The 25301-nt window shown below is 52.8% G+C and overlaps 1 protein-coding gene across 3 annotated transcripts; it reads right to left on the bottom strand.

The window, feature by feature from the left end:
* Positions 1-64: 64 nt before the first annotated feature.
* Positions 65-24497, bottom strand: SLC26A9 (solute carrier family 26 member 9). Of its 3 annotated transcripts, XM_077789028.2 has the most exons (21): positions 24348-24497; positions 17215-17341; positions 16481-16620; positions 16202-16312; positions 15219-15394; positions 13878-14042; positions 13213-13365; positions 12789-12871; positions 12380-12527; positions 11632-11745; positions 11139-11216; positions 10553-10648; positions 8040-8146; positions 7466-7535; positions 7285-7377; positions 6745-6861; positions 5915-6205; positions 4629-4683; positions 4111-4256; positions 3299-3376; positions 65-2744 (listed from the first exon to the last, which is right to left on the bottom strand). In XM_077789028.2, exons 2-21 carry the CDS (start codon positions 17337-17339, stop codon positions 2697-2699), a joined length of 2394 nt encoding a protein of 797 aa, XP_077645154.2. In that variant the 5' UTR covers positions 17340-17341; positions 24348-24497; the 3' UTR covers positions 65-2696. The 3 variants fall into 3 exon arrangements, with proteins under 3 accessions (XP_077645154.2, XP_085417479.1, XP_085417480.1); XM_085561354.1 differs by lacking the exons at positions 65-2744; positions 3299-3376 and having other exon boundaries at positions 4111-4251; XM_085561353.1 differs by lacking the exons at positions 16481-16620; positions 17215-17341; positions 24348-24497 and having other exon boundaries at positions 13933-14042; positions 16202-16472.
* Positions 24498-25301: the final 804 nt, after the last annotated feature.

Genomic DNA, 25301 nt, shown 5'->3' on the forward strand with positions numbered 1-25301 from the left:
TGGGATTGGAGCAGGGGCGGGTTTAAGCCGCTCCTCGCGCGGGTGCTGCTGGGAGCTGTAGTTTGTGGCGGATGTGGCGGCGGCCGGGGGAAGCGCCGAGTTAGGGAATGGTCGCGGAGTTAGGGAATGGTTTGCCTTGGAAAGGATCTTAAATCCCATCCCATTCCTCCTCTGCCGTGTCAGGGACACCTTCCGCTGTCCCAGGCTGCGCCAAGCCCGTCCCAACCTGGCCTTGGACAATTCCAGGGGTGGGGCAGCTGCAGCTTCTCTGGGCGCCCTGCGCCAGGGCCTGCCCACCCTCACAGGGAAGAATTTCTTCCCAATATTTTGGGTGCTGCTCCCAAAAGGACGGGGATAAAAGGAGTTCCTGCGGAGAATAACCACCCCAGGCTCATTGGGGGCACAAGTGATTCCAGGACTGGCCAAGGGACAGCCCAGGGAGTCTCTGTGTTGTGCAGCCCCACTCCTGACAGATTTTAAATCCACCTGCTTTTCAAAATGTGTCACTTCTTTCCTTGATTCTACCAGCTAGCACGACACAACACTTCTTATTCCCTTCTTTGCAGCTGTTCTGAGTGGAATGTGAAGATTTATCCCAGTTTCCCGTGGCATGACCTGTCCCAGAATGCCAAAGACCAGATGGGAACAGCCATGGTAATCCTGCCCCTGAGTCAGCAGAAGAAGACAATGATTGTTCGCATATTCTTTATTATCAAAAAAAAAAAAAAAAAAAAGAAAAAAAGAAGAAGAACAAAACCAACATTAAATTAAATAAATTACAAACATTTCTGAGCTGGTTATACATCATGCATTTACCAAGTAAGGCTTCAGAGCCAAAACGCATCAACCTCACTGTTACTTAAGAGTAATAAAGGGAATATTTTACTTGAAGTGAAAATATTTCTCCAGCATGACTTTGAGCTCCCCTAATTCTATCCCCAGGCACTTGAGAATTATGACTTTGGCCACATTGTGCTTCCAGCAGCGGAATTTACCTGCTGGTGTTACATTTATTGCCAGAACTGACCCAGAATTTGGCTACAGAAATGGGATTTCCTTCTGCCTGGGTCATGATTTGCAGGAGAGCCACTGCTGCTCTTTCTGAGCCCTTTCTCGCGACCTCCCATCCCATTTCTTGTAGGAAATTCAGGAAATACAATCTGGTTTATGCCTCTGCATAAACCAGATTGAGGATTGCTGCATTTGGCCTGTCAGACCCCAGGTTAGGAAATCAACCTCCTGTAATGAATCCTGAACATAGAGCTGGGAACTGGAACTTCCTTCTTTTCATTTGATGCCACCTCAGAGACCCAAAAATATTGATCAGGACAGCTTCTTGTTGCTCTGCACCAATTTCTTTGTTACCTTTCTTTCAAAATCAGCACTTTTTAAAAGGAGCACTCAGGCAGTACAAAAGGCCACGAGGAATCACCCTCAAAGATAATTTAGGAGACTTAATCTCTTGCTTTCACCGAGTAAAACAAGCTATACATGGAGATTTCTGGAGAAACCACCGTTGTCTAAGATTAAAACAAGTAATAACCATCAGCTAGTGGGGTTTTCTGCCCTCCTTTGGTTTTATTACTCTCCTGCACCACATAATCAGAAACTGAGGTAGAGAAATGGTGACTTGGTTATTGAGGTGTTACACAAAACCAAATTGGCAGGCTGCTGTTGTTTCATTTAGTGACTGTCTAGCAAGGATGGTTCAGGAAGAGTTATTTTCCTTAAAAATGAGGCATCTGGGAGCTGCAGGAAAACCCCACATTCTCTTCCCAGGAAGCCTTCAGCAATCAGCTCAATAACGTCTGTGTACTTCAAAACCATACGCTAAAACTTGCTTATATTTGTAATATTTTAGAGTGTTAAAATAGAGAAATAGCATTTTAAAATAGAATCTGTTCTCCTGTACTCAGCCCACTGGGCAGGCAAGGACAACATGCACATGAAAAAGAATTCTTATTTTTGTGTAGAAGCCTGTCCTATTATTATGAAAAAAAGTATATTAGCCCTAATATATTAGGGCTAATATATATATATAGCCCTAGAATGTATATATATATATATATATATGTATATTAAGGTGAAATGTATATATATATATATACATATATAGCCTCTGCTAATATATTAGCAGAATTTAGCCCTGCTGAGAGTGTCCTGAGGTCTTTGGGGTGTCAGAAATGCAGCAGTGGTCCGAGGCAGTGTTTTTTGGGATGCTGGGACACAGAAGAGGAGAGAGACACGCAGGGAAATGGGGGGGTCAGTGCACATCAGAGAGCAGCAGCAGCTGGCAGAGCTGCCCCGCCACACCTCGTGAAGCAAACCCTGAAGGGCTCTCAGCGTTTGCTTGTGTTGGGGGGAAGAGGGAGGAGGGAGAGACAAGGAGCAGGATGCCCAGGGGATGCAATTCCAGCGTGGGCAGAAGGACGGGGAGGGACAGAGGAGTTCAGGCAGCTGGCTCCACTTCTGCAACCCATGAGCTGGCATCTCCTGAGCTCCTGCTTCCCCAGCTGGCTCTGCCTGCTCTGGAGCCCTTTGCTCCCAGTGCCACGAGCAGAGCAGGGAGGATTTGGCAGTTCTGGAGGCTGATGTTCCCGTTGCAAACCCGTTGGATCCCCAGGCAGAAGCACAGCTCTCCACGGAGGGGTGGGAAGGAGGATTTTCCTCTGGAGGGTTTGCCCAGCTCGCTGTGCTCACAGAGCTGTCTGGGTCTCTGAGTGGAACATGCTCCCAAACATCTCCTAAAGGGCACAGAGGATGAGCAGGGTCAGGGCTGGTGCCAGAGTGACACAGCTGGGTGTCGTTGGCACACAAACACCCCCAGGAGCTCCAGCCTTTCTCCATGCTTCCAGCTGGGCATGGACAGCACGGGGAAGGGCAGCCCTGGAGGGGATCTCCTGCCAACACCCACATGTGGGTGCAAATTGCTGCAGCAACGACAAAGCCTGTGCTGAAAATCTTCACTGATGACTCCTCTGGGCATGAACCAGGCTTGCTTCTCCAAGTTCACCCCAGTGTGTGAGACCACAGGTCTGGCTGACCCTGAGCTGTGTGGCTCCTCTGTGGGATGCCCTGCCTGCTCCTCACCCAGCTCCTCCCAGAGCTCCTCATGACAGGGATTTAAAATTATATTTGCAATTAACTTTCTGAAGCACTGCAGTTACTTCCAGATGATTTCCCATCTAATCCAAATGAATTCCCATCCCAGCCCATTGGTATCTAATCAATCCCAATTAGAAGTTCTGATTTCTGCCTCACAGCCGCAGCTGCAGTGACCTCTGGCACTACAACTCACCTCCTCCAGGTTCTTGTACTCTGCACTGCCCTCATCCACAGACTCGTCATACATGGAGAGCTCTGTCTGGGTCGGCCTCTGTGCAGGGAAGAGTTGAGAGCACAAATTAGCAGAGTGCAGGGTCAAAAGGAGTGACAACAATGACTAAGCCAGGCCTAAAGGGTGACCCATGCTCCAAGGGAGCTGCCCAGGAGAAGGGGCACAGGAGGAGCCCTGCTCCAGGTGTTTATCTGCGCTTGCCTATCGCTCTGGTTTGATAGGAGATACCTTAACTCCTCCAGGGGAGATAACTACTGGTGTCAGCTCCAGCTGGCACACAATAAAGCAGCCCTGTTTGGGGACAGAGCCTGTCTGACACTGTGCCACCAGCATGGGCCACAACCCTGCCTCGGATTCCTCCTGTTCTCCCACCAATGGAGCACTCATGGATGCTGTTCCAGCTGCACGAGCTTTGCCTTCATTTCTTCATTACTGGGGGCCAAATTCTGCCTTTGCCTGTTCCAACCAGCACCAGACTGAGGGCACAGTGCTGGAACAGCTCTCCTGGCTCCTCCGGGCTGGCACAGCACTCATCTCTCAGCCAAGGGTTTGTGTAAAGCTTTGACACTTCTGAATTCCCATGGAAATCCATTCCATCCCAAGGTGCTGGGCCCGTACACAACAGCTGGAATATTAAATAATTTGCTGGATTTAGGCCTTTACCACCTGAGATAAACATGAAGCTTTGCAGTAGCAATTTGTTATTTTTCCATTGTGCTGACGCAGCCTGGAAGGCAAACAGGAGAATCCTGTGGGCTGGGGAGCAAATTTACCTCTTCCAAGATGGGCGGGTGGACAAATTCTCTGATACTGGCCAGTGCAAACAAAACAGCATCGTGGATGGTCAGGAAGATGTGGCTTCGGTCCAGGCCTCCTTCCTCAAACACTCCCCCTGTGCTGATGTCATTGTACACCTGGGCTGGAGAAAGGAGACAGCTGAACGAGGAGGAAAGCAGAGGAGGGATTCTGTGCCTGCTGGGGTCCTCTGAGCTAAGGCAAGGCTCAGAAGAAGCAGGTTTGCAGCAGAAATGAGTGTGGGGATCTGTTTCCCTGCATGCTGAGTGTGGAGATGTACAGCTTTACCACTTCCCAAATGAAAGCACTGATTTCACACACAGACAACAGTGATTCTCTTTCCTTTCTTCTGTTTTTTTTTTAATCTGTTGTGGCCTGGTCCAGCAAAGGACTGACATCTTACAGTTTGAATAAAGAACAGAAAAGGATCTGCTGTTTGTCAGAAGCTCAGAAATGGGGGTAGATCCCATGGAAATGTATTATTTGGGGTTCCTACCTTGCACGTTTGCCAAGAACACTTTAATCCCAATCTTCTGGTAACTGGAACACAACTGGAAGGGATGAGATGGGAGAGAGAGGATTAAAAACACTGCTGCTCCAGCTTTGTGCTTATGCATAAAGACTTCTTTCAGCTTTGGGGCTGAAGGAGAAAATCACAGATGCAGAAGAGGAAAAGCCACACAATTGGAACACAAGCCCTGTGAGGAAGCACTGAGAGGGAGCTGGGGGTGCTCAGCCTGGAGAAAAGGAGACTCAGGGGTGACCTTGTCACTCTGCACAGCTCCTGAAAGGTGCCTGTGCCCAGCTGGGGCTGGGCTCCTTCTCCAGGAGCTGACAGAACCAGAGCACACAGCCTCAGCTGCACCAAGGGAAATTTAGCTTGGATATCAGGAAAAAGTTTTTACAGAAAGGTGATAAAGTTCTGGAATGTTCTGCCTGGGGAGGTGGTGCAGTCCCCATCCCTGGGTGTGTTTAACAAAGCCTGGCTGTGGCTCTGGGTGCCAGGGTGGAGTTGAGGTGTTGGGGCTGGGTTGACTCGATGATCTTTCAGATCTCTCCCAACCTGGTGGTTCTGTGACTCTGTGCACTGAGGCACATAAACACTTTTGTGTAAGAGAGCAGAAGGTCCCTGCTGCCTGGCTCTGGGAATGCAGCGTTCCCTCTGGCTGTCCTGGCTGCCCTGGGACCCTGGCAGGGGTCAGGAACCCCCCTGGACAGAGCCCCCAGAGACACTGGCTGGGATCTCTGTCCATGGAAAAGTTTTCAATCTTACAGGATCAATTACCAGCTCTGAGTGTTTGATATAAGTCATAATTAAGTGTGGCACAGGTGCAAAAGTAAAATTTTAGGATTCTAGATGAGGGGTCCAAAGGGGACAAGATGGAGGAAATTGGGTGTGCCTTGTCCTTTTTCTCCTTCTTCATGCCCTCCATGTCTCACTGTGGTGTTGGCATTTTTCTGTTGGTTCAGGCTGGGCACACACTGTCCAACGTAGGTGACAGATATTGGCACGTTCTTGTAAATGCAGCCCAGGGAGTTTCTGGTATTTAATGTTTGTCACATCCCACTGAGGGCAGAGCCCCACACGCTGCCCTGCAGGACAGAGCTGGGCAGGGCAGCAGAACATGTGAGAGATAAACAGAATAAACAACCTGGAAACCAGCACAGACCAATTCTGGCTTCTGCTTTGGCAGGGGGCTGACAGACAGAGACTTTTACAATCTCAGAATCATCAATCCCTCAGATTCCAACACCCAGCTGTGTTGGCAGCACAGAACTCACCTTGCTCAGCGCTTTTGTGCCCATCAGGTCCACAAAACACACCCCACTCATGTCCAGGATGATGGTGTGGAAGCTGATGTAGGGCGGGGCTGTCAGCACAGGGTCGCTGCTGCCCTGCAGGGTGGTGCTGCTGCCCAGCTCCCCGGGGCTCTGCCCTGGGCCAGCCCCGGGGGCAGGAGGACGGAATGTGATGTAGGAGATGCTGGCACCGTTAGCAGTGGTCTGGTTGTTGTTGGTGTCTGTTGGAGAAGCACTCTCAAAGTCCTTCTGGAGCTCTTGCAAAGACAAGGTCTGCGGCAGGGCGGAGAGGCAGAGTCAGGCAGGGCACAGGTGGGGTCCTGGCAGGTGACTGCACCTCTACCCACTGACATGAAGGGTTTGAGTCTGGACTAACTCCAGCCTGGCTGTCCCTTGGGGCTGCATTTAGTCAGGATAATTTACATGAATCATTTATTTCAAAATCAACTGCTCAGCATTGCAAAGGAAATGGGGCTGGGGTGACTGAGAAATGGGCTTTGAAGGGGCACCTTGGGGCTGAACTGCTGACACAGCCCCAGAGAAAGAGGCCAATGTTGCCTGGTTTCTGCAGATTTTTCCCCATGTTCCCATTCCAGCCTCCTCTCCAGAATCCCAGCCATTCCCAATTCTCCTGCACCTTCAGGTTTGGGGAGGAATGGAGATGAAGGTGGGGAGGAAAGGGGATGAGAAGTGGGAAATGTGGCCAGGAGAAAACTGCAGGAAATCCCATGTCAAGAGGAGCTCTTTGATGGGGACCTGGGGTCATTCCCATGGACAGAGGGACCTTTTTGGGAACTCAGGAGCTGAGTTACCTTGTTCTCCTTCAGCAGGAATTTTAGGAGCTTTGCTGGTGGTTGTGCTGTGCCCTTCCCCTGCTGTTTCACAAATTTCCTCCTGGCCAAGTACACCTTGCCAGGATCCACCCCTGTCTGTGGGAAAGAGAGATTTTTTTCCTTAAAAAGTCTGTTCCAAGAGTCAAGAGCTGCTGTTCCTTCCTGGCATTTCCCAGCCTGGGGCACCAGCTGGGTACTGGAGTGGGGTGATCCTGATGGCATCCGAACATCTCCTGGAACTTGGGGAACCTGCACATGCAGGGAGAGACTTGGAATAGAAGGATGTCCCTGTTTTTGCAGAGCTTGGAGGAGGAACCTGCCAGGATTTGGGCACAACCTCTAAAATGAGCTCTGCCAACAGCCCTGAGTATCAGGGAGAGGAAGATTGAGGAGCAGAGAGTGGAGGTGACCATGATTCATGATCATCCACAGCTTAATTATCCCCATGTAGCAACACAGGAGAGAGCAAGGGCGGTTTGGGACTGGCTTCAGGCAGGGATTTGTTAAGGAATTGCTCACCTTGGCTATAATTTTCTCCCGGAATATCTCCGAGTTGGCAAAATACAGCGGCGAGCAGTAGGTGACAATTTTAATCCCATTAACTTCATGGACCTGCACCAGAGACAGGAGCTCAGAGCAAGCCTGGGCACCAACGGCAAAGAACAGCATTTTCTCTGAGGATGTTTTATCTGCAGCTCACCTTGTTGTAGGTTTTGGGGTTCTTGTAGATGTCAGTGGAAGTCACCTGGCCCAGGGCAGAGCCGTTGCGGCTGCAGAAAAGAAGGGATCAGCATTAGGGGAAGGAAAACTGCTTTTGCTTCATGTTCCATCCCAGGATTTGAACATTTGCTGTGTGAAAACTCTTACATTTCACCCCTGCAGAGTCTACAGGGCAAAAAAAAAGAGTCACTATTTTGAGATGCCGGATTGGGAAATTAAGAAAGATTAAAAGTGATGGATTTAAAGTGGTGAGAAGCCCTCACGCCAGGGCCCTGCAGGCAGACAGGACTCGCTCTTTTTATGAGCTGGGAACTGTGTGGGGTGAAGCAAATACCTCGAGGCTCCCCCTTGCCCTGGGATGTGCACGGGAGCGGGAATGCAGGCAGTAAATCGGCGCCTGCCATTCCTGTTTGCACATTCCGGGCAGGACACCTGCACTCCCCGGGGCTCCCGCCGCGCCTTCCACGGGCCAGAGGTCGCTCCTGAAAAATCACCCGTCCCTCCTTCTGCCCCTGGGAGATCTCCCGTGGCTCCTGGGGCCAGCAGGTACTCACAACTGCGTGTGGAAAACCACGACGAGCACGGAGAATCCCACGCCCACCGCCACGCCGTAGGGGAGGCTGAGGAAGAAAGCGGAGAGGAAGCTCACGAGCCAGACCAGCTGCAGGGAGAGAAGGGAGAGGAGAGCTGAACCATGGGGGCATGGGTGGAAATGGATGGGGGAAAAATGGATGGATGGATGGGGGAACAAATGGATGGATAGGGGAATAATGGATGGATGGGGGAAAAAACGGATGGATGGATGGATGGATGGGGGGAAATGGACGGATGGATGGGGAAAATGGATGGATGGATGGGGAAAATGGATGGATGGATGGGGAAAAAATGGATGGATGGGGAAAAAATGGATGGATCGGGGAAAAAATGGATGGATCGGGGAAAAAATGGACGGATCGGGGAAAAAATGGATAAAAAATGGATGGATGGGGGGGAAAAATGGACGGATGGGGGAAAAAATGGACAGATGGGGGAAAAAATGGATAAAAAATAGATGGATGGGGGAAAAAAATGGATGGATGGGGAAAAAAAATGGATGGATGGGGGAAAAAATGGATGGGGGAAAAACGGACAGATGGGGGAAAAAATGGATAAAAAATTGATGGACGGGGAAAAAAATGGATGGATGGGGAAGAAATGGATGGATGGGGAAAAAACAGACAGATGGGGAAAAAATGGACAGATGGGGAAAAAACAGATAAAAAATGGATAGAAGAAAGTAGATGGGGGAAAAGGCGGATGGGAAAAAATGGATGGGGAAAAAATGCATGGGGAAAAAATGGACGGGGAAATGTCTCTGTGCTGCTATCCTGGACTCTCAAACCCTCCCAGCTCAACATGAATAGGCCAAACCCTGACTTCTGCAGCTGTTCCAGTGCTGCAGGTGCTGCATGGTTTAGAGTGAGCCGTCCTTGCTGGGAAGGTTGCCAGGAGCCCCAGTTTCCTGTCAGCCATAAAAGCAGCTGGGGCATTTCTCCACGGCTGCTCCAGCGCCCTCCCCGTGCCTTCCACCCAAAAATGATCAGCCTTGGCTTGTCAGGAAGCAGATCCCAGCATCTGCTGCTCCCTGCTCCAGCCCTGAGCAGCTCCTGCTGTCCATCAGAGCAGTTCAGAAGAAAATCAGAAATCATCTCTCTGAAACCTGCCTGAGCACCTGCTAGAAATGGCCTGAACACAGAGAGGATTCAATAGCAGGTGTGACAGAGGAGACCAAAACCTGCCCCACTCCAGCTCACAGCTCTGCCATTTGTCATTTTTACGTGTTAGCACTCAAGCATCTCGCTCCATATGAGATCAGTCCTGCCCTGCATTTAAACATCCCCTCTGAAAATCATTATCAGGTTGTTTTAATCCCATCCTGAAAATTAATAAAAACTAACTCTGACCTTGGATGAATAAGGGTAACTTTGATGACTTCAATATCTTAATTTATATTCATTTTGTGCATAAATAGCAAGGAAGAGCTTCCATCCATCCATCCATCCATCCATCCATCCATCCATCCATCCATCCATCCATCCATCCAGGCTTCATTAGAATTGGCTGGAATTCGCTGTCCTGAAACAAGCTGGCATTAAGGCGATGAACACCAATGATCTGACATCACCCAGTAATGGTGCACCCCATTTTGGGACAGGACACCGAATCCAGTTCAAATTCCAAGGAGATTAAGGTCAGGGGAATCCCGTTCACTCCATTGGCATCTGCCAGGGTGTTCCTCAGGCAGCACCATCCATCTCCACTCAGTCCACGCTCAGGGGTCTGCCCAGGTTTTTGGGGTCTCTGAAGCCTGTGGGGTCCATCTGTGCTCTGGTAAAGGGGCAGCAGCTGAGCTGCCGGAGCCCACAGACCTCCCCTCTCACCCCACAGCAGCAGAACCCATTCAGAGATGTGCCCAAATTGATAACCCAGCTCTTCTCCAGCACTTGTATGAGCAGGATTTTGGGAAAGCTCCTCATGGCTGGGGCCAGCCCCTCTGGACCCCTGATTGCCCCGATCAGGGGGTTTGTCGGGCCCTGACAGGATATTGGCTCCGTGTCCACACACGGCACTCAGCCGTGGGAGTCCTGTTCAAACACTGTCTTTTTATGTCAGACATTTCCAAATTCCGCTCTCACTCCCCCGCCACCCCCTGCCTGGGTTTATACATCAACCAGTGCCTGGAGTCCTTATCACTCTGAAGGGCTCTCCTCAGCCTGGAGGGCCATTGTGTGAGTTTTTAAGTCATGACTCCCAGATATTGAGCAGGGCCGGTTTGGCTAGTTCTGGGCAAACAGGCTCCGCACTTGATTGGCATTTAAACACAGCAGGTAAGAGTTCAGGCTCTTATGTGCTCTGAGCAGCAGCGTGCTCAGCTGGGCAGGACAGGCAGCACCATCTCACCAAGAGAGCCAAACCCACCTCCTGCAAGGGACTCATAACCCCAAAACCTCACAAAGGACTTTCCTGGGGTCTGTCCTGCTCACGCTGCCCCGGCCAGGTGATGCCTCCTGCCACCCCAGGCACTCACGCAGTCCAGCTTGCTCTTCTTCCACAGGTAGAAGGGGTCAGCCAGCTGCTTGAGGGAGTTTTTCAGGTTGACAGCGATGAGGGCTCCCAGCACGGACTGTGGAGGACAGGGAATGGTGTCAGCCAGCACCTGGATGTGCCACGTTTGGCAGTGGATGCTTTTCTGCACCATCTGCCTGCCTTGGGCCACCCCCATCACAAGGGTGATCTCACTTGGATCTGAGCAGGGTCATTTGGATGATTCTTTCATTATCATTTACATTATAATTTCATATTTAATAACAATTTATAATTCATAATTTACACTTACATTTGCTCAGAGAAACTGTGGCTGCCCCATCCCTGCCCAAGGCCAGCTTGGAGCAACAGTGAAAGGTGTCACTGCCCATGGCAGGGATGAAGCTTAAGGTCCTTTCCAAGCCAAACCAGCCTGGAATTGTGTGATTTTGTGATTCCAGACAGGTGCCCAGGCCAGGAACAAGCTGTCCCATGCTGCTTTTTGCATCGGGGTTTTTTGGAGCGGGGCTGTGTTTGGGTGTGGTGAGCGGGTGTTGCAATGGCTCTGCCTGCACAGATGTTTGTGTTACCTTTGGAAGAGGCTCCAGGTAGATTCCCAGGGACAGCATTGTCACCATGACCACCAGAGCCACAAAGAAACTCGCCACCTGCAAAGAGGGAAGCAAATCATTCTGCAAACATCAGGCTTCCCACAGCTCCCCTGGGTGTAGTCAGGGGCACAACTGGGCACTGCAGGATTTTATGGGAGAGGATGTTTGCCTCTGAAAACAGGCAGGGGTTTGCAGATCTCACAGATAACCCCAAAATTCCCTCACTGGTCCAGGGATCCAGAGTGGGACTGCAGAGCTCTGCTTCTGTGCCCAACCCAGAGAACTAAATCAGGGACCAAAACGGGCTTGGGGAGGGAGAAAATTCTGCTTTAACAGCAGCAGCCTGAAGTACTTGGGTGTGAAACTTCTCCAGAGCTGCTCAGTCAGGCTGGCAACATGTGGCAGCTGCAGCACTTTGTGATCCAGGGGGAATGGAGAGAGGAGGAAGAGAGGAGGAGGAGGAGGAACTAACTTGGGATTTCGCTCCTGCCCCATCCACGGCGAGGGTGACAGAGAGAGCGCAGCAGATCACGTGGATTTTGAAGAAGGATCCAAAGAAGTTGCTGCAGCCCAGGGCCAGCATTTCCTGTGGAGGTGTGGAGAATGCCCATCAGAAAGGACAGATGCCCTTCCTGCTGGCACATGGCAAGAGGAAGGGGCCTGAGGCTGGTTTATGTGGCCAGGGCAGGCTCTGGGTTCCCTGCAGTGCATCCCAGACTCTTTCCTCCCAGTAAGATCTGGGATAGAACCTGGTGTAGCAGGGAAACCTGGAAGCACAATTCCACATAAACACGCTGTCATCTGTTGACACACTCAGGGCAGGGCTCCATGTGGTATGTGTGGCTGCTGTTGAAAGCTGCCACTGTGCCAGGGATGACAAAAGAGGATTATTTAATGTCCTGCCTCCCAGAGTATCTAGGTGACACACCAGGAATCCAGGTCTTTCTCTGCTCCCTGAGAAGCGCACGCACCTCCCCGTGCTTCAGCAAGCTGCCAAAACGCTGAGCCTGGAGGGGGAGCAAGGCAGAGAGAGCCCAGCCTAAAGCTCCTTTCCCTCTTCCAGCCTCTCTCCAGCCCACAGGACAGAGCTGTGCCGTGTCCTTTTCCCCCCCACATGGCACAAAGCCACGGAGCCTCCTTGGGAGCAGCACGTCTGAGCTCTTCCCTTCACGCCTGAGAGCAAAGGCAGCAGCCCCTGGCTGCCCCAGCCCCAGCAATACCTGGTTGGGGTCCACGTCGTAGCCATGCTTGGCTGCCAGGGTCCTCCCCATGGCCAGGTTGATCACGTAGCCCACGATGGCAAGCGAGAAAGCCGTGCCCACCATGTCCTTCCACTTGCTGACCAGGGGCAGGGTGGGCTCTGGGAACCTGCACTCAGAGCACAGGTGAGAAGCTGTGGCAGCACTGGCTGGGGGGCTGGGGGGTTGGTGAGGAGCTGGAGGGTTCAGGAGTGACACAGCCCCTGCCCACACTCCTGAGGATGGGGGTGGTTGTGTCACAGGGCACGCTGACACTCCGGGAAGGGGACTCTGGGATTACAGGGAAGAATGAGGTGTTTTCCAAGCTGGAGGAGGAGGAGGAGGAAGGAAAACTGTCTGGAAGGTGAATCAGACCTGCAGAAGCACTTACCCCATGCTGAGCTTCCCCACTATTGGCATGCCATACTTGCTGGGCATGCTGAAGCTGCCGGAGATTGCGGTGGCCACGATCACCTGCAAGGACAGGGAGAGAAGAGCTGTGAGCAGGAAGAGCTGGGCTGGCTCACAGCATCAACCCTGCCACGCTCCCAAAGCTGACAGAGCAAAACCAGCACCAAGTTTGGACTGGGGAAGGCGAGGACAGCCCCAGCAGGGGTTATTCTCTTCACCCTCAGCATCACCAGGATGCAGTGCAGGGATGAGCTTGGGGCTGGCCCCATTCCTGACCCCAGACCATGTGGGGGCTGTGTCACACTCACTGTGCAGATGCTCTGCGTGGTGGCCCTGCTGAGAGCAGCAGTGTCAGGGCTGTGAGGCCAGGGGAGGCTCCCAGGGACAGCCCAGGGGTCACTTACAATGATGATCTCCATCGGGATGGGCACCCGGATCTTCTTCATGTACTTGAGGTTGAGCTCCTTGACGACGATCAGGAGAGCAGCGCTGACCAAGGCGTAGACCAGGGAGGCCAGGTTGGTTTGGGGCAGACCCTTACAAATGTCAATGAACGTCTGAAGGGGAGACAAGGGGAGAAGGGGTCACGGCGAGCCAGACACTCTGGACAACATGGACAGAACAATGGACAACACTTCTACCACAATCAACACCCTGAGACATGAGCAGTGCTAAAAACTGAGGGATCAGCCCCCAGCCATGGGCCTGTGCTGGTGATTTAATACAGCTCTGGCTGCATCAGCACAGGATGCATCCATGCAACGCACAGGAAACCCCACAGGAACGGCCAAACCTGCTCTGAGGAAACATTCCTGCTGCTAACAACTCTGCAAGACTCCTGCTGCAAAGCAACACAGCTCATATCCCCCCCCTAGATCCCAATCCCTTTTCATTATTCCTCCCATTTCATTATTCCTCCCATTTCATTATTCCTCATCACAACCACGCTGCTGGGGCAGGGATCCCCCTTCCCCCAGCCCTTTGCTGCTCTCCTGGGCCCCGTTTCCCTGGCAGGGGTGGCGGTGCTGCCGTGGGGGGAGGAAGGTGGCTGTGCAGAGCCCCCACTTACGTAGACGATAGCTAAGGGCCCGGTGTAAGACGGGACCGTCAAGCCGAAGACGTACTTGAGCACGGAGATGAGGATCTGCAGCCCCGCCGCCGTCATGAAGCCCCTGATGAAGGACTCGGACAGGTAGATGGCCACGAAGCCAAACTGCAGGAAGCCCAGGCACAGCTAGGGTGGGACAGAGGAGATGTGGTCACAGCAGCGACAGCCCCCCGTGGGGCAGGGCGATGCTCGGGGAGAGCACACACGGCTCGCCCACGCGCAGCAGGGCTGTGCCGGGGTAGGGATGGGACAGCAGGGCCAAGGGTGCCATTCCTGGATTGTCCATGTAGAGAATTCCACCCCAAGACCAAAAAAAATCTCAATTTTTGATCCATTATCCACCCCCACACAGGGCTAAGAGTGCCATTCCTGGATTGTCCATGTAGAGAATTCCACCACAAGACCAAAAATCTCTATTTTGATCCATTATTCACCCCAGCTCTGGGCTAAGTGTGTCATTCTTGGACTGCCCACATAGAGAATTCCACCCCAAGACCAAAAATGCCCCAAAATCCCCAAAAATCTCTGTTTTGATCCATCATCCACCTGTACTCAGAGTTAAGAGTGCCATTCTTGGATTGTCCACATAGAGAATTTCACCCCAAGACCAAAAACAAATCTCTGTTTTGAGGCATCATCCACCCATACTCATGGCTAAGAGTGCTATTCTTGGATTGTCCACGTAGAGAATTCCACCCCAAGACCAAAACTCCCCCAAAATCTCTATTTTCATCCATCATCCACCCATACTCATGGCTAAGAGTGCCATTCTTGGATTGTCCACGTAGAGGATTCCACCCCAAGACCAAAAAAATCCCCAAAAATCCCAATTTTGAGGCATCATCCACCCCCACTCAGAGCTAAAAGTGGAATTCTTAGATTGTCCACATAGACAATTCCACCCCAAGACCAAAAAAAATCTCTATTTTGAGTCATCATCCACGTAGAGAATTCCACCCCAAGACCAAAAATGCCCCAAAAATCCCCCAAAAAATCTCTATTTTGAGTCATCATCCACCCCCACTCAGGGCTAAGAGTGCCATTCTTGGATTGTCCAAATAGAGAATTCCACCCCAAGACCAAAAAATCCCTAAAAATCTCTATTTTCATCCATCATCCACCCATTCTCACGGCTAAGAGTGCCATTCTTGGATTGTCCACGTAGAGAATTCCACCCCAAGACCAAGAATGCCCCAAAAATCTCAATTTAGAGGCATCATCCACCCAGAAGCGGGGCCTCTCCGAGCACCTGCCCCCAGCCCCTGTGCTCCAGGGCGGGTTGGGGACACTGCAGAGCCTCACCTGTATGACAGCAGTCAGGCAGGCCAGGGTGGCAGAGATCTGCAGCCTGGCCGCCTCCAGGGCCGTGGAGTTCACGCTGGTCTCGTTGGTGGTGTGGTTGAAGACCTGGAAGTTGGACTCGGGAGCCAGCTCGTTGCAGATGTTGCCAACAATGATGCTGATGACAGCAAAAGTTCCTGCAGGCAGCACGGGGAGGTCAGGAACTCCCTCTGGGGAGAGGAAGGCTCCTGGGGCTGTGCTCAACTGTGGGAATGCAGAGCTTCCCTCTGGGACCCTGGCAGGGGTCAGGAACCCCCTGGACAGAGCCCCCAGAGACACTGGCTGTGATCTCTGCCCATGGAAAAGAGTTTTCAATCTTACAGGATAAATCACCAGCTCTGAGGGTTTGATATCAGTCATAATTAAGTGTGGCATGGGTGCAAAAGTAAAATTTTAGGATTCTAGATGAGGGGTCCAAAGGGGACAAGCTGGAGGAAATTGGGTGTGCCTTGTCCTTTTTCTCCTTCTTCATGCCCTCCATGTCTCACTGTGGTGTTGGCATTTTTCTGTTGGTTCAGGCTGGGGACACACTGTCCAACGTAGGTGACAGATATTGGCACGTTCTTGTAAATGCAGCCCAGGGAGTTTCTGGTATTGAATGTTTGTCACATCCCACTGAGGGCAGAGCCCCACACGCTGCCCTGCAGGACAGAGCTGGGCAGGGCAGCAGAACATGTGAGAGATAAACAGAATAAACAACCTGGAAACCAGCACAGACCAATTCTGGCTTCTGCTTTGGCAGGGGGCTGACAGACAGAGACTTTTACAATCTCAGAATCATCAATACCTCAGATTACGACACTCAAGGAGTCACTCAGCACCCCCAGCCCCACGGGAGGTGGCACAGGGTGACTGTGGGGACATCCTGCACAAATGTCCCAGTGCTGGGGTACACAGCAGCACTCCCAGCCAGCATTTCACCGTGCTGGGCAGGCAATCCTCACCTGGCACCATCTGATGGATGCCCCCGAGGAAGAAGTAGGTGAGCAGGGGGAAGAAGGAGGAGTAGAGCCCGTTGACAGGAGGCAGATTGGCCAGGAGGGCGAAGGCCATCCCTGCAAAACACGAGGGGCACAGGCAGGGAAATACAGGGCTGGAGGGAGAGCTTGGGGTCGTCAGTAAAACACAAAACCCTCCCCATGGGGCACCAGCATCACCTGCAGGGCTTTACTCCAGCTGGCAAAGCGTGATTCCCTCTTGGACAGGCAGGGAGGGACTCTCACCTTGTGGCACTTGGATTGTGCCTGCACTGATCCCGCCGAGCACATCAGGCAGGATGTAATCCTTGATTTTGTACTTGGGGAGCCACGTCAGTATTGGGAACAGGTGGAAGAGGGTGAGCTTGAACCTGGAAGCGGAACATCTACAAGGGAGATAAAAAATGAAAGCAGATTTGAAAGGCGAAGAATTTGAAAATGAAAGAAGGGAGGAAACGAATGAGCTGGAAGTAAGGAATGATCTTTCTAGAAATGTCTCAACCTTTCTCCCTCACCACATTCTGAGCCTTCTCTTTTCTCTATTATAACCTTCCTTTACCTGAGGAGTGGAGATAATTTCCAAGAACATGATCAGCAGGGTTATTAACCTTTGTTTACATAATTATAAGCCTTTCTTTAAGGTGGTATTGGTTTCAAACAGAAAGCTGAGAAAAGGAAATCACAGCTGGAAAGCTTAAAAAAAATAATCCACATGTCCCTACATCACCAATTGTGCTTTTTCCACTATTAAAAAAAAAACAAAACTTGGGAAACAGGACCCCAGATCCCAAATGCACTCAGTGCATCTACCAATTTCATTTTTTTCAGCCCAATTTGCATTTCTCCCATACCTTTCATCCATCAAACCCCTGAAGATCACAGTTCCCCAGGATAAAAATGGGATCTGTATTCCCAGGTCTGAATTATCCCCCCCAGTTCCTGACTAAATCTGGTTTACATTCTACTGCATTCCCTGTTACCTGAAAAGGTTTCTCAGTTTCTCCCCAACGGGGTAAGTTCTGGTTTTCTTCTCAAACTCCTCGTCGAAGAGGCTGACAGAGTAGGCAGGACGTTCGATGGCATAACGAGGCCTGGCCTGGCTCATCTCTGGAGCATTTGGATTTTTCCCCAAAAAAAACCAAAAAACAAAAACAAAACAAAAAAATAAATAGCAAGAGCAAAGCCAAGAATGTGTCTGGAGTCGGCCCCACCTGCGCTCTAAGAGAACGGACACCTCCAGCGTCTGGAGCCCTCCCCAGCTCCTCCACCCTAAATAGTTTCCCCGTGGCAGAGGCAGGACCGGGTGTGGCTTCTCCCCGCTCCGGGGGCTGCTGCTGCTCCCCGGCCCGGCGCTTTCGCGGCTCTTCGGCCGTGATGCTAATGAGCGCTGCTAATGAACGAGCGGCCCGGCTCGCCCGGCAGGCGGCCAGGGGTGCCCATCCCGGCTCCGGGAGTGCCTTTTTGCCCCGGGCGAGGCACTTGACCTTTCCCATGGCTCGGTTTCACCATCCGCGGCGTTGGCAAAGCTTTGGCAGCCTGGTTGATGCCGGCACCGGGATTGAGGGCTGGATCCCTTGCGAGGTGTTCCTGCCACACTGCCCAGCCTGCCCGGCATTCCAGAGCCTTCCCAATCCTCGCTGGCCGTGGGTGAGTGCCCGGGTTCCTCTAGGAAGTGATGCTCGGGGAGATAACTGTTGCTAACTCATGGCAGTGATGAAGATGCCAAAACATCCCGGCAGACCAGTCCTGCCCGGTATCTGGGTCTCACCAGAGGGATGATGAACTTCAGGCATCCCTGATTTTACCCAGATCTGCCTGGGGAGAGGGGAGAATCACCCCGAAGCGGCCGGGCGGGGAGGGGAGGGAGGAAGTGGTCGGATACACACCGCGGATCTCGGTAATTATTTCTGTTTTGGCGTGTATCTAAGCGGGTCATTGCCCAACGCAGGAGGAGAAGAGGGGGTGGGAAAAGCTGGTGATTCAGGCAGGAGAACGCATCGAGAAGCAGCATCCAGGTTGCTGAGAGTTAATGGAGTGATCTGGATGTGCCGGAGCCTCCCCTCCCCTCTCTGGGTGCTGCTGAAAGTCAGGGCACACCTGGACACCGGGATGGGCGAAATGTCCTTCCACAGGACCGGTGAGATGCCTCGGAGTGGAGGACAGGAGGGGATTGTAGCAGGACAGGGCAGGAAGGAAAGGATGATGCAGGGAGCCGAAACTTTGGGGAGAATTTAGGTCAACAGAATCATTATGCAAATAGCGGCTAATGGCTCTAGAAAGGGAGGTCATCACCCCCGCTCCTTTAGAGATCACAGCGGCCAGAGAGAGCAGCCTGCCCTAAAACTGCCCCTGCCGCGGGGTGTTTGTGATTCCAGCTCTGATCTGCGACCCCAGCCCACGGCTTTGGAGCACAGGGGAGACCCGTCCCTCTTCCTGCAGTGTCGGGTGCCCCATCCTGTGCCCTCTGCAGGGCATCCCTGCTGTTCCTTTTCCCCTGCAGGTTCCCCTCTAAGAGCAAGGACGAGCTTTGCCTTTGGATCATGGCGCTAACCAGTGTCCTGGGCTCTTCCCAGTCCCTCCTGCCAAAAGCCTGTCTGATAAACAGACATGGCTTTCCCACTTTTCCTGTGATCCTGCGTCTGTTCCCAGCCTTCCTCCCAGCCCCACAGCTCTGCTCGGAATTTCCAGTTCTCCTTGGTGAATATTTTGTAGGTCCACGCTCAGCAACAGCTTCTGAGGGCTGACAATCCCACCCCAGGTCCTGGTGGTGTCTCTGATCTCCATCCCTCCTGCCACCAGACAGACCCAAGCAGCCAATTAAACCCCAGCTCTTTAATGAAATTCCCCCACTGAGTGAAAGTGCTGGCAATCAGGAAAAATAATAAACAGAGCAGGTATAGAGGGGAAAATATCCCCATGATTAAATTCCATCTTAAACAAACAGGCTCGTGATGTCAGCGTCCCGGACAGAGTCAAGTTCTTGACTTGGCTTATCACAGCCTTGCCCAGATCAAACAGCAGCTTAAACCTCTGAGATTTGGGCATTAAAGAGCACGAGGAGCTGCCTGGCTGCTCCTTGGACAAAAGGCAAATCCAGCTGGCCTGGTGCTGGTGAGATGAGCCCAGAGCAAGCTGCAGAGCTGGTTTAAACCCTGCAGCTGGGGCAGCAGCCCGGAGCAATTCCATGAGTGTGGAGGGGAGAGCCGAGTGCCAGTCAGCTGCTGCATTGCAGGGACCAGGTTTTTCAAGATCTCTCTTCCAGTCTGAGCATGGAAATAAAGGACAAAGTCTGGGAGAAGAGCTCCAAGAGCTCACGAGTTTTCAGGCAGCCCATCCCTGCAGTGGGTGATGCTCAGAAATGCAAAATTTGACCTCGCTGAGTACACAAATGGGATGTGATACTCAGAGCAAACAACACATGAGAGCAGAGCTGCTGTGCTCCAGCAACGTGATGTGGGTGACCAACATTGTCCCAGCAGGTCAGGAGCGTCCCCTCGGTCCAGACCTGGCTGATCCCAGCCCTGCCAGGAACAGCCAGGCTGTGCATGCCAGGCATGGACCTTTTCTCCCAGAGTTCATTCTGCAAACGCACTCACTGAGCTCTTATCTGCTGTCCCCGTGCTGGTGATAGCCGTGCTTGGGAAGAGGAAAGTCACATTGAGGTTCCTGGCTGGGGTTGATAGGAGCCATTGGCACAAAGCCACTTTCCTGCGCTGACGTAGGCACAGAACAGGAGCTCCAGTCCAAGGAATGAGTCAAAATTTGGTGGGAGAGCCATCTGATCCCTGCCTTAGGCGTGACACAAGGGCCCAAATAGATGGACGGATGTCCCGTTCAACCAGCTGCTTCTTAATTTTAGGGATTAAAAATCAGCGCTCTGGACATAACACTTCCTCCTTTGCCTGCCCCCTCTCCATCCCCCTTGCACGAGGCACACCCAGCCCTCCGTGCTGTTTGCTTCGGGACTGGGTTCAGAGGTCCAAGCTCTTCCCAATCCCGTGTGAATCTCCCTCCAAAACCCCTTCCTGGCCCCATTGCCCAAGAAAGGGCCATAAAAGCAGCTCCCCCCTTTCCCCCAGCCCAGGCCTGCTGCGAGAGCACAGGCACAGGTGCAAGGGTTTGGTTGCAACACCAGGACAAGGTCTTGACTCCTGTGCCCCCAGACCGGTGCCTTCAGCTCCCGCCTGGCTGCGGCTGCAGGTGCCACAGGAGCCCCGGGGCGGCGCAGGGAAAGGGCCCAGGTCCTGCAAGGTCAGCAGGGAAAGCCACCAGTTCCTCCCGGAGAGCTGCTCTTGGTGCCAGATGTGGCGGTGCCAGATGTGGCGGTGCCAGATGTGGCGGTGCCAGGCTCTGCAGCGCCAGGCGCTCCCCCTGGCTGAACTCTCCCTCACCCTCCTGCCACACACCCGCTCCCCTCTGCCTGAGGAGGAGGAGGTTCCTGCTGTCACTCAGCTCAGGTATTTCAGAAGATGTTGTATAATTCACCTCTGCCATCGGGCACTGGCACTCCCCGGTCACTCCCTGCAACTTCCTGGCATTGGGAACATGCCAGGACCGAGTCCAGCTGATGGACCATGCCAGGAACTGACTACCAAGGGATCCCAGAGTCTTCAGCTGGGCCATTTGGGCACAAATTCTTTTTCACGCTTAGAATTTGGTTGATTTAGGTTTGTTTTGGCTTTGGCTCTGGATGGTCAAAGGCTTCACCTACAAATGAACTGATTCAGGAGGAAAAGCTGGTAGTGATAAAGGCACATCTGCAGTCCCACATTTCTGGCATGAGTATTTTGGGGAAAAAATAATTCTCAATAATCTGGGGAGGGGGAAGAGGCAGGGGCAGGGAAGCAGGGGTTGTATTCAGGGGGCTGATGCCATGCACTGGCCACACACCTTTGTCCCTGGGGTTTAACCTTTCCTTAACCTTTACCCATTAGAAATAGAAGAGGAAGACACCAGAAGAGCATATAAATCAGTTATGAAAAATATCCATGCTTCAGAAAAGGCAAAATGCCAGAATCCATAAAGTTCAGTCAAAACTTTGCATTTTCGAGTCCATTTTCCAGGAGGAACCACAGGGATGGTTGGAGGAATAGGAGCCAGAGGGAGAAGGGGGTGAAAGGAGGTGCTAACGGGCTCTGATAGATTTTGGGCAGGCACGGGATGGGTGTGCAGGGTCGGGAGGAGACATCTCTGCTTCCCTCCAGCCCCCACCTCCCATCCCACTGCCCTGGGCTGCCCCTCATCCCCTGTCGGAACTCAAAACATCCCTCAGACATTTTTGGAGGTTCCAGGCCCCGGTCAGAAGCATTTGAGACCCTGGCACAGCTGGAAACAGCTGTGATTTTGGGTTTGAGCCATGGAATGAGTTACCAACCTTGCAGGAAGAACAAGAAGTCACAAAAGTTTAGATATTAGAGTAGAAGTAGTCACAAAGTAGAGGGAAGAATTTTTGAGTGCTGTACAGGGGGGTTTTGGTTTTGTACATGGGGGTCAGAGGGTTTAAGATGGATTTGGGATCTGGGCCTGCCCTGTCCTCCCTCTTTCTCCTTCCTCACCTCCATGTTCTTGGTGATGTTGGCACTCACAGATTGGTTTAGAGTAGAAAATCACCATTTAATATAGGTAATAGGCATTGGGAAAAACTGTAACCATGTCACACGTAATGTACCATATAAATGATAGAAAATCACCATTTAATATAGGTAACAGGCATTGGGAAAAACTGTAACCATGTCACACGTAATGTACCATATAAAAGACAGCAGCAGCCCTGGCAGGGAGAGAAGCAGCAGTCGGGGTCAGAGAGGATGTCAGGGTGTGTGTGTGCCTCTGCCTGAGCTGTGAGCAAACCACAGCAGCCCCAGAAGAAAATCTTTTAGATAACTTGCAATAAACTGCCTTGAGACCCAACAACAGAGACTGCTGAGCCTTTCTTGGGAAGCATGGCTTGGAGGAGTTTTTCACCACACAAAGCCACTCCTGACCTAGGGTGGGCTTTGACAGTCCCCAAGGATCCCCCAGCCCACTCTCCCACTCCTGCACCTTCACCACGCAACACCAGGCATTAAACCAACGTTTTCTCTCCACTCAGGTGCAATATTTGGGGTGTTCATCAGGTATTTCATGGGGCAGATGGTCCTTTTCTCGCTGTGAGTGACCCAGCCCAGCGCAGGCCGCGGGCAGAGCTCTTGTTCTGCCGCTGCTGGGCCGGTGCCAATGTTTGATGTACCACTTCACACGAGTTTCTAACCAAACTAGCTCTGTGCCCGGGAACCAGAAGAATAAAATCTGCAGGCATCTGCCAGCTCCTGAGGGTAAAGCCAAAGTGTTTGGCTCACGGGGTGTTTATTAAGTGAAATGTTTCTACTCAGCAGCTCGGCTCCTGCACTTTGTTGTGAGGGAGAAAACGCTTTGGGCACGGTGGATCTGCCCTGCACTGACAGCAAGGAGCAATGCCCAGGTTGGACCCACTTTCCGTGGGATTTGTTTGATTTACCCACTTTTTCCCAACCCCACCCCAACTCTCAGTTGCTGTTGGAGCTGCATCAGCACCGTAGCCCTGCAAGGAAGGGCTGGGCTGGGGCGAGGCATCGGGCACATGGCCCGGGGTGCTGCTTTGGGATATCCATCCCAAATATCTATGTCTGTATGGACATCCCAAAAGCTTCCCTGCCCTGCTGTACCCCCGGGCTGTCACCTGGCAGAGTGTGGCAGGGCAGGGCCTGACCCCAACAGCATCTCAGCCCAGTCCCTGGAAGTGTTGTCTCCATCCCCTTCCCGTGGAAAAGGCAGCTGGGATGGGCAGGAGTGAACTGGAAAGGGCTTTAAAGGAAGAAGTGAGACTTTGTTGTCCCTCTGTGCCACAATCTCTGTTCTTCACCTGTCTCTGACACAGACCTTTGAAGAGCAGGTGGGCAAGGCAAATCCAGAGGAATTACAAAGTTTGCAGCGCTCCTGCAGCTCCTGCCAGCACTGATCTGGGGTGCCTGCTGAGAGCTCACTCCTCCACATGATCCCTCCCCTGTGGATCCACTCTTGGAGAAGGAAAAACACCTCTGGGGTCACCCCGTCCATGCTGTCCCGGAGGTGGAGGATGGGACAGCATTTCTGTGCTGGGAATCTCTGACCCGGGGCAGACACACGGCGTGACCAGGACAAATGTCACTGCAGGGACTTATCTCAGAGGGAAAGAAGGACAGGTCCTCAGCTCCAGGTTTCAGCCTGCTTACAAATAAGGTGTGGACAAATTTATTTAGGTCAGAGCAGAAAGCATCCCAGCTGTGGGAACTGCAATTTTCAACCATGGAGCAAGACTGAGGGAATATTTCCTCTTGCTTATATATGAAGGAGCCTGCCCAAATTGGACCTAAACATCCCTTGAAAGGGCACTGGGAGGAGCTGGAGACCCTGCCTGCAGTGTGACAGGTCTCAGTCTGGGAGCACTCCTCATTCCCAGCTCTGTAATTCCCTCCTAACCTGACTGTGGGCACAGGATGCCCCGCACAGCCAAATCCCCTTTCCTGGGCTGGATTCCTGTGCACAGCCAGTGCTTTCCAACCACTGCTTCCCAACCACTGCCTGCAGGCTCTGGGCTCCACATCCCTCCCCTCTATCCCGGGATGTGCAACACCCGGTTGGGGCTGCAACATCCTCAGGGCAGGGACCGCTTTCCACAGTCCCACGCACAGAAAGTTCTGATCATAACAAGGGTCCAGAAACTGAGCGTTTCTCATCAGTGTTGCCTGTCCTATATCGGGCAAATCCCTCCGCACATCTCAGCAGGAACCAGGCAGGATAAGATGGCAGGATTTATTCTAGCAATAATTAATTCACATATTTGGCTCTTCCAGCCTCTCTCTTCACAATAAATCAAGCCGCTGGATCGTTGGTGTTGCTAATTCCTGAGTAAATCTGCCGCCGTAAATCCCCTTGGCGAAAGAAGGGAGGAAAAGAGAAGTGGGGAAAAGGAAAGGGAAAAAAAAAAAAAATAAAAAGAGAGAGAAAAAAAGAAGTAGCAGTTCTCCAAATAGTGCGCCTCACACCCAGTGGCTGTGCAAGCGGAGTGTAAACCCCCCACGCCCACCCAGACAAAGAGCCCGATTGTTGGAGGTACCTGCGCCCGGGGAAGCGGCCGATGGCGCGGGGGTGCGGATGGGGCAGGAGAGGTGCTGGCAGGAGCTGTGCAGAGGTCTGCGCTCCAAGCAGCCCGTGAGTCATTTATAAATCACCCCAGTCAAGGGGACCGAGGGCTGTGCTCGGCACCTGATTGGCTTGAGCAGGTACACCCGGGCTAAGCCCAGGAGATAGCCTGGCGAGATAAGGGGAGATCTGAAGAGGCAGAAGAGCTTTTTTGGATGTCCCCCCCTCACCCCGCCCCTTCCCGCTCCGGCCTGGGCCGTTTGATCCCCTCTGCGGGTGACTCCGTGCTCGGGGTGACAATAACCCGTTTTCCCGTCTCCGGCCCCTCCCGAGGCTGCCCGGGCCGGGGGCGGCAGGAGATGCTCTTGTCGCCGCGCTGGGCAGCGCCTGCCCGGCCTCGGAGCTCGGACCCGTCCCCCTCCCCCGGGATGGACAATGGGGCGCTTTGTGCCAGCGCCCGACCCCGCGGCGGGGAGCGGAGCCTCTCTCACTTCCACGTTCCAAGGGATGAGAGGAGCGGGGGAGAGAGGGGAAGCGCCGCTGCCTGCCCAGGGCTGGGGCCGTGCGAGCGCTCGGGGATGCGCTGTCCGCCGGCAGCCTCGCAGGCACGGCCCCGCAGGAGCCACGCCCGGCCGCCGGCTCCGCTCGGGGTCCGCTCCCGACGCCCCTGATGTGCGGGGAGGGGCCGGCCGGAGCTGCAGCTCGGGAGCCGCCCCGGAGGTGCTGCTCCATCTCCTGGCGTGGGAGCTGCCAGGGTTTTGGGGGAGGAGGATTTTGAAGCTGGAAAAGCTCCTGGGACGGAGGAGCTGGCAGCTCAGAGTGGGGGACGCGGCTCATCCCGTGCTGCCATCGTGTCCAACCCATGGCAGCGCCACTGTGCTGAGTTGGGGCCAGGATCCTGATGCTCTTCTCCAGGATCCTGATCTCC

This window comes from Lonchura striata, chromosome 26 (assembly GCF_050655825.1).
Source record: "Lonchura striata isolate lonStrDom1 chromosome 26, ASM5065582v1, whole genome shotgun sequence".
NCBI classification, from domain to species: Eukaryota; Metazoa; Chordata; class Aves; order Passeriformes; family Estrildidae; genus Lonchura; species Lonchura striata.

Coding starts and splice junctions, on each gene's coding strand:
- SLC26A9 (XM_077789028.2), bottom strand. CDS start 17,339: ATGAGCCAGGCCAGGCCTCGTTATGCCATCGAACGTCCTGCCTACTCT. Junction 12,528..12,788: donor GTGGGGAAGCTCAGCATGGG/GTAAGTGCTTCT, acceptor CTCTGAGTGCAG/GTTCCCAGAGCCCACCCTGC. Junction 4,684..5,914: donor GCACAAAAGCGCTGAGCAAG/GTGAGTTCTGTG, acceptor CATCCCTTCCAG/TTGTGTTCCAGTTACCAGAA.